The 8,815-nt window shown below is 35.8% G+C and overlaps 1 protein-coding gene across 1 annotated transcript; it reads left to right on the plus strand.

Annotated features, from left to right (window-relative positions):
• Positions 1 to 369: 369 nt before the first annotated feature.
• LOC125263508 lies at positions 370 to 8,110 on the plus strand. Its single transcript, XM_048182508.1, has 5 exons — positions 370 to 538; positions 835 to 1,164; positions 3,816 to 4,160; positions 6,433 to 6,543; positions 6,747 to 8,110. Exons 1-4 carry the CDS (start codon positions 487 to 489, stop codon positions 6,516 to 6,518), a joined length of 813 nt encoding a protein of 270 aa, XP_048038465.1. The 5' UTR covers positions 370 to 486; the 3' UTR covers positions 6,519 to 6,543; positions 6,747 to 8,110.
• Positions 8,111 to 8,815: the final 705 nt, after the last annotated feature.

Raw genomic sequence — 8,815 nt, forward strand, 5'->3', positions numbered from 1 at the left:
GTTTTTTATATACAGTTAAAACTATATATAAGTGGAAGATTTTGTGGAAGATTTTGTCACGACAAATTGGATCGCAAAATATGGTTACGTAAACACACATAATTGAACGAAACACTAGCCTACATTATTCCTAAATCAAGGGATATTTTATTTTTATGAAAAATTATTTTAAAAATATATATATATTTTTTGTCTTTTATCAGCAGTTTTTCAGCATGAAAAATAATGTAATATTCAAAATGCTTTACCCATCGTAATGTAATATTCTAAAATTGCATACAATTTTATTTACGATATTTTATACAGACTGCATGCAGACTAAACGCCACGAACTGTGACTACGTCATCACACGGTTATCTGGTGTGATTATCACATATCACTTTCACTTTAGTTCAAACACTACGTCGCCATTAAAAGCAACAAAAAGAAGAACACTTTTATGGATTAGAATCTGCACTCATTTGTCTGAGCAGAAAGTGGCGAAAATGAAACGTATCTTTAAGTGGCTCTCGGTGTTCTTGTTTTTTTCCGATCGTGGTAAGTTGCAATCTTCAACATCAAAGTTTGCTACAGTCACTCTTCCGGGGCATCGATGAAAACGACTATGGTTAATACAAATCTAAAAGTCAATTAAAACGTGGTCTGATGAGTTAATATAGGGCCTATAAACCGATGTTCTTTTGCTATTTGATAATGACATTATGATAACGGACATATTTGTTTATTCACAATCTTTGTGATCTGTAGAAAATAACACTTTAAAAGCATAATTGTATATTTTTGTTTGACTAATGTTTTTTTTTTTTTTTTTTTTTTTCCTTCTGGGGCATCAGGTGTTTATTCAGACAGAGATGAAGTGTCAGTGTCTGTGAATGAGGGAGATTCAGTCACTCTACACACTGGTGTTCAAACAAAACAACAAGAAGAGATTAAATGGTATATTAATGACACTCGCATCGCTCAGATCACTGGAGATCTCAGTTATAACTGTACAGATGTTCAGTGTAATACAGGTACTGAGAGATTCAGAGACAGACTGAAGCTGGATCATCAGACTGGATCTCTGACCATCATAAACACTAAAACCACAGACTCTGGAGATTATGAGCTACTGCTCTTCAGCAGCAGCAGCAGTGAAAAGATCTTCAATGTTACTGTCCGTGGTGAGTCGTTAATGAATGTTTACATCACATGTTAATGTATTTTTTTGATTTTTAACATGTTATACTCAGAACTATTTATTTTCTTTTCCTGTAAGGCCTATATTAGTTCACTTACACCAGTAGTTCTCAAACCTGTAGTACCTCCAGCACTGCACATTTCAGGTCTTCCAGTCTCTACTAATGAGCTCATGAGTTGAATTAGGTGTAGTAAATGAGACAAAATGTGCACTGCTGGGGGTGCTCCAGGACAATGCATTTGAGGTGTGAGTGCATTTTGTACCCAGATAGGCCCCTATCCGACCCACATCTGGTACGCCACAACATAGTGTTGTGAGATCTAAAGAGATCTGACAGATTGTGTATATAGAACACATCCATGCAGGCGCACAGGGGACAGGGGGTTCAGGACCCCCACATTTTTAAAAAGACAGAAATTGACACCTGCACATTTGATAAAGGCTTAGGTCAGTATCAAACTAAAACAATATCAAAAAAGCACCAAACTAGCTTAGGATATTTTCTTTCAAATGAGACCATTTTCACACTTCTGTGAGCTTTCGTTCATAAATAATCAACTGTCGTGGATGTGCAGAACAGGAAATACACTCTCGAAGAAACAAAACCATCTCCAAACCATCGATCAAAGCGTGCTAACATTTTCTGAGGACATGTCGATGGTATATAAATCATGCCCAAAAGTTAGCGTTCATGGGGACATGTCAATCAAGCCAACCATCCATTCAGAAACCGAGAAATTTGACACAGGCTGATCTCTCACATTCAGTTCTGGTTGACGCGTGAGCTGGCTTGACTGAAGTATTTGTGAGTTTTTGTGAGGATTTATAGTTTATGGACTGTTTTGATTTCGATAATCACATAGCAACAGGAAAGCATTGATGGCATCGATAAAAGAGATCTTTAAAAGCGAAATTAAAGTGATTATTGCCTCACGACAGGGGCGTAGTTTGCGGGGGGGGGTGGGGGGAGGTAACCCCCCCAATATTCAAATCCATCAGTTATAACCCCCCCCCAATATTTCAACATGAAAACCACAGTAGATCTATACTAAAATATGTATAATTCATTTATTTTGTAACAATAATTTTGTTTGTAATCGAATATGTATTTGTCATAATAAATTAGTCAAAAAAATACCCCCCCTCCATTGAACCGATTGGTAACGCCCAACCAACACGCCTCACACTTTCACCAACACAACGCGAGTGGTGCTGTACTGTTTGAATGAGAGAGCACGAGTAGCACCAAAAATGAAGAGAACCGCTTTAAACTACTATTCAAAGAGGGACGTTAAAAATAATAAAGCATGTACTGAGAAGGAGGTATTGTAATAGCTCAGTACACTCCACATATATTTTAGCCAGCTAATCCATTGCAATTTAGCCATAACTATCAGTGTAACTGTAACCAGTTACTAAAAACTTGGGTAAAGTTGGTTTTAAATTTGCACATTCGGACTTCTGATAAATTCAAACTTTCCAATAAATGTGCAATAAATTAATGTTTGCGAATTTTAAGCAGCGACATGATATTGACAACCAACGATTGTCAACTTACAACATTTTTCATAGTCGATCAAAATAGGCAAGTATTGTTTTAATGGCATATTTACTTGTGAATGTCCACTGAATGTCCAATGTAGTGTGATTAACAAGACTATTGAATACGGATGTCCGAATGTGCGAATATAAAACCAACTTTACCCAAGTTTACTAAAACAGCCGTCTATTTTGTTACTTCAATTTTCAATAGCCTCTGTAATTATCAATGACAAAAGTATTCACATCGGTGTTTGTTTTCTTCCTTAATTAATTTGACTTTTGAACAAATTGGCTGAATGAACGATTTAAGTAGCTCACTCATTAAAACGTTGAATCGCTGCCACCTACTGGCGGTTTCAATATATAACATAATTTATTTCTTTTTAGAATCACTCCATTATGTTAGAATTTGATGAATGGTTATACATAAATTCCATAAAGTTATGATAGATAGATAGATAGATAGATAGATAGATAGATAGATAGATAGATTATCCAATAACGCTACACATAAAACAGATTTAAAAAAAATAAAAATAAAAATAATAACAGGCAGCATACCATACCAGCATTCAACCCCCCCCAATGTTGAAACCAAATCTACGCCCTTGCCTCAGGATGACGCACGAAAGGAGAGGACTCTGCGTTTGGTATGTATAAACTGTATTACTGCATTTACAATGCTTATACTCATTTTTAATTGAATTATTATTTTAAAATGTGAAGCAACCAATCAGCAACCAGTATGATAAACTATTATTCGACCAAACAAAAAAATGTCAAAACTATACGTTTGGGATATGGCAAGGCTACTTGCACACTGCACAGCTGTCTGCAAATATGCAAACTTGAATAGAATTGCCATTTCCGTAAATCTATGTTTTCTATGTTTAGAGAATCTAATCATGTCATGGATGTTCACCTTCTGTTATTATCTGTTAAAATGTTGATTTCAGGTCAAATGAGTTTAGAAGCACAAACCATGCATACATGTATCTTTTCAGGTTAAAATATAAGTCAAGAAAGGACTTGTGCAATCACTTTCATCTTTAGCCGAAAGATCCTCCAATCAGCTGTTGGTTTGTGTTTCAGGTGTTTCTGCTGCTGAACAATATAACATGAAGACAATATCAGTGAACAAGGGAGAATATGTTAGTCTAGATCCTGATGAAGTAAAAGATCCAAATGATGTGATGACATGGTATTTTGATGACACCATAATCGCAAAAATCACTGGAGATCCCAAAAAAACTACAGATGTTCAGTGTGAAGATGGTAATGAGAGATTCAGAGGGAGACTTATGGTGAGTCAGACTGGATCTCTGACCATCACAAACACCAGAACCACAGACTCTGGACCTTATAAACTACAGATCACCAGCAACAACAGCAGCTTCAGCATCAGCAGAGTTAAGAGATTCAGTGTTTCTGTCATTGGTGAGTATTATTCAGTCATTCAGTGCTCTTTTCATCGGGGAACTTTAAAAACAGTTTAATAGCCTATTTTTAAATCAACCCAATAACTGTGCTGTTTGAGGGGACATCCATGTGTAGTGTTTTCCAAAACTTTAGTGGACATTATCGAGTACACTCATTCAATCCCACACAAGTCCTGAAATGTGAAGCCAAAAACGTTTCTTGTACCTCGCCTTCCAGGTGGCTGGATGCCATATAGCTCATAAATTATGTAATGTAATGGGACATGCGGCAAATTAAACAATCAAATTACCCTTCAAATATTTTTATTCCAAAGATAGTTTCTGTTATTTTAGGTAGTTTTTATCACTTTGATGTAAATGGAGTTAGTTATTTGATGCTATAAAAACGTTCACTACTGCGCAGACTAGGTCTCCACGTTCATTAGTGCACAGACTCAGGCTCCGCATTCACTATTGTGCAGACCTGAAGTTGTACACATTATTCATGTGCATACTATCCACCCTATCCGCCCTAAATATTATTGAATATTCCTAATGGCACATACTATTTAGGATGGATAGTATGCACATTGAGATGCAGGCTCAGGCTCCGCATTCACTACTGTGCAGACTCTGGCTCTGGGATTCACTTCTATACAATGGAAGTGAGTGAAGGTGCGTCGTCCATATTTTTTTACAGTCTATGATGTACGCTCAGCAGCTAGGGAATACCCATGAAGCACTGTGAGAGCCATGCTCTAAATGAATTCCAGTGTCTCGCCAGTAGATGATGCCCACAGTGCAATCATCCATCCAGTGATTTTTAAAACAGCTGCTCCACGGCATTCAACGTAATACAAAAATTCCTTTTAATCCATGACCAGATTTTTTAATGAAAGTTTATACATAGTTTCCATGGCAGAGTTCAAGATAAATCCTTTCATCTTACTACTGGAGCTGCTAGTTTGCTTAGATTCAAATTAAAGGTACAATATGTAAGCATTTTGCAGTAAAATAAGCAGAAAATCACTAGGCCAATGTTATTTATTTTGTTCACTTATATATAGCTCAACACGTTTATTCTTATTGTTTAAATCTAATTTTCTTGATTTTTTGCAAGTGCCATGCTTTACCACGCCTCAGAGAAAAACACTATTTTGTGAAGTAGCTAACATAGCATAATCAGATGCAGCTTTATTTTTAGTAACAGTAATACAGCATTTTCTCCATCATACAATACGTTTTAAAATTAATTTCATGCCATTTATCAACACAGCCTATCCAGCATTTAATATGATATTGTAAAATCGATCTTACTGCAGTGTGTAACAGTGTCTCACAGCAACCGCCGAGCGAACGCACAGAGTAATGTTATAACATCATTTTCAACACACTCAAATGTATCTAATATGATAAACAGAGCTGCGTTACCTCATACTCATGACCGGAAAAGCGGAAGCGGCGCCGGCGACTGTGTCATAATAACAGTCCAGCTGCTCGTGAGGCGTGTGTTGATCAATCGCTCCAGCTCCTCGTTCAGCTCCACAACACTCATCCTGCTCTGCTTCATACTACAGTAACGTTAATAATCACATCCATGAACATGATTTCTTCCCGAGTCCTATCCCAATTGTTTTTGATGTGAAGACCACGTCCCAAGATTCCACGCTCAAACTTGGCATCATCAAGCTACGCCTTTGTTTCCAATAGGCCTCTAGCGGACAGAAAATATTACATATTGTACCTTTAAACAGTGAGCACAAACTAAGCAAAGGTGCACTCAGTGCAAATTCACTCATTCACTTTCATTCCCTCCTTCAAGTGAACTGTATTAGTGGACTAATGTAGGGAATAGTGAATGAGGATATAGGGAGCTATTTCAGTTTTAGCCTTTGACTAATGTTGTTAACATAAAGAAATGTATATTATATTATTTTTTCTGTTGATGTTTCCAGTTTCCACAGTGCTGTGGTGCTGCTGTTTTAGCTGCTGTTCTTCAAAAAACTATTTTCAACTCCATGGTATCCAATATCATAAAAATGACCAAAGTTAAAAAAAGGAGGGGCCACTGTCCTGCAAAGTTTTGCTCCAACCTCAGTTAAACACACCTGAAGCAGCTAATCGAGGTCTGAGTACAAGAAGCTTTCAAGTGGGTGTATTGGAGCTGGTTGGAGCTAAACTCTGCTGGACAGTGGCCCTCCAGAACCGAGTTTGGAAACTCCTGGTTTAAAGAGATGATATCAGTAAAATGAACTATCAGTCAATTTTCTAGTAATAATGTCTGTCTACAGGTGAAATTGCAGGAATAAGTGCTGCTATTGGTGGTGGTGTTCTGCTGGTGGCTGCAGCTGGTGTGATTTATCAGTGTTGCCACTGACCTACTAAAAAAATCACCACAGAAAGTAAGTATTACAGCTGATTTAACAAGATATATGAGATTTACTGTGCAAAAAGAAGCATGGTGAATACATTTGTAAGTTTAAGACACTGTGATAAATATATTTACTGTATGCCTCCTTACATTCCTCAAACATCAGTTTGTGTAACTAAAAACAACAATCCTTTCCATTTCTTTTACCTTCTGTAAATCTGTGTTTTCTTACAGTAAAATGATCATCTGTAGGAGACTCGTCCCCTAAACAGAACCAGACTCCCAATGAATCGTCCCCCAACCAGACTAAGACTGACGGTGAGACGTTATTTTGATGCTTTATATGAAGATGAACACAGAAAAGACCTCATGTGGAAATTATGAAGAGAAGAGCTCACAATTGTAGCTCAGTAATTGATTTCATTAGCCAGCCCTGTACCAATAAAGTGAAATTTGACCTATATTACATAACAATTTAAATACAACATAAATAAATAAATGATGCATTAAAACATGTAGGCTTATATTGCTTCAAAAAAGACTAACAAACAATAAAATAAGAAACAAAGCAACACGTTACAACAGAACACAGAACAGTTACAGAGAACACAGTTTTTCAGTATAGAAGTTTACAAATAGTTTATTAAAGCTGCTAAAGTGATTCAGACAGGAACAGTGAGTAATTTGCTTCTCGTCATTTGTACTGTAAGACCTATTATGTGTACAAGTATACCTCACCAAGAAGGAGCTATATGACCAAAAAGTGCATTTGACTTACACACAGCCTCATATGGGAGCTCTTCATAGTTTGCACTACTGATAGTGTTTTACTAGTATTGTTGCTGTTACTGGAAAAGACTTGAGTCATAATGTTGCTAATGTTTATAACACTAACTCTTGTTCATCCACCTTTATCATAAAACACTGGTTGACCAAATATGAAATGGGAATAGCACCAAACAATCCTTAACCAGCTCGGTGTAGTATATGGAAATGCATTTATTTATTTTCCTAAGTTGGTGAAATACTTTCCTTAGAGTATCTATTACGTTCAACACCATAACTGAATCATGATACAGGCTCATGTTGTTACTCTGGAGTTAAATCTGAAACATATTGATGTGATGTTTGTAACGAGGAAATATTACAGCACAATTTTTACACAAATGTGAGTATACATGATACAACATTGCCATTTGTACAGTAATTGAATATTCATGTTTTATATCTCTTTATTGTTGATTTGAATGTACAAAAATGAAACACAGTGAAACTGTTACATTCTGTCTTATTGAAATTGTGAACCAAACACTGTGATGTTTTATGAGGTGCTGATTAGTTTATATCACTGCCAACAAGTTTATGAAGTAGCTGTGCAAGGATTGTCCAATGTGAAGTTTTTTCTTCTTTTGTGTGTGTAAATCATGGAATTTAATTCTGTCAGTTTGTTTGTCTTGTAGAATATTATCACTTTTTTTTGGAAAATTTTATGTTTTCTTTAACTTGTATCACCCAAGAGAAAATGTGCCTTATGGTAAAAACCCAGCTAAACACTACATTCTTTTCTGAAACAAGAAAATAAACTTGTAATATCAATGTATATGTGTGCTATTAATTACTGTGATGCAATATGGAACGTTTTCAGTAAAGTCAAAAAATAGGTCGAATGTCATTTTTTTTTTGTCATAATTGGATTTTCATTAAATTATTATTCTATAAGTGCAGAAAAACAGCAATTTATAGTGGCAAGCTGAAAAGACTATCAATCTCTAACAGAAGAAGAAGAGAACAACGGAGCTATAATGAACACACATGTTCAAATTTTTATTAGAGGTTGAATTCAAATCAAATACTGGCAAACTGTCCATACTACTTCTGAATAGGATGTCTACTTCATAAAATGTATGAAAATATGGAAATTATTCAGATCACTCAAACCATATGGAGGCACCCTTAAATGGTCAGTAATGGAGCTTGGATGTCATCTAGTGAAAAAGTGTGGTACTGCACCGAAACAAAATCTTACCAAAAGCCATATCAACCTAAAATTTGGAATGTTGGCAGAGTTAAAGTTAATGAGATAATTAAGCAATTAATTAAGTGATTGAGCAATAATGATAAACACCTGCTCTTAACAAGCAGAATCACTGAAGAAAAGAGAAACAAGAACTAAAAATCGTTAATGAAAACAGCATTACCAGCTTCACATTACTAACCAGACTGACTTTATTTTCAAACATCTACAGAATTGAGAATTAACAGAGGTTTATTGATCAAGAAAAGAAAATGAAAAAAGAAAAGAA

Source organism: Megalobrama amblycephala, linkage group LG2 (assembly GCF_018812025.1).
Source record: "Megalobrama amblycephala isolate DHTTF-2021 linkage group LG2, ASM1881202v1, whole genome shotgun sequence".
NCBI lineage: Eukaryota > Metazoa > Chordata > Actinopteri > Cypriniformes > Xenocyprididae > Megalobrama > Megalobrama amblycephala.

Bases quoted from the DNA above. Each gene is read 5' to 3' on its own strand.
- LOC125263508 (XM_048182508.1), top strand. From the start codon at position 487: ATGAAACGTATCTTTAAGTGGCTCTCGGTGTTCTTGTTTTTTTCCGAT. The intron at 539-834 runs GTAAGTTGCAAT...CTGGGGCATCAG, and splicing joins CTTGTTTTTTTCCGATCGTG to GTGTTTATTCAGACAGAGAT. The intron at 1,165-3,815 runs GTGAGTCGTTAA...TTTGTGTTTCAG, and splicing joins CTTCAATGTTACTGTCCGTG to GTGTTTCTGCTGCTGAACAA.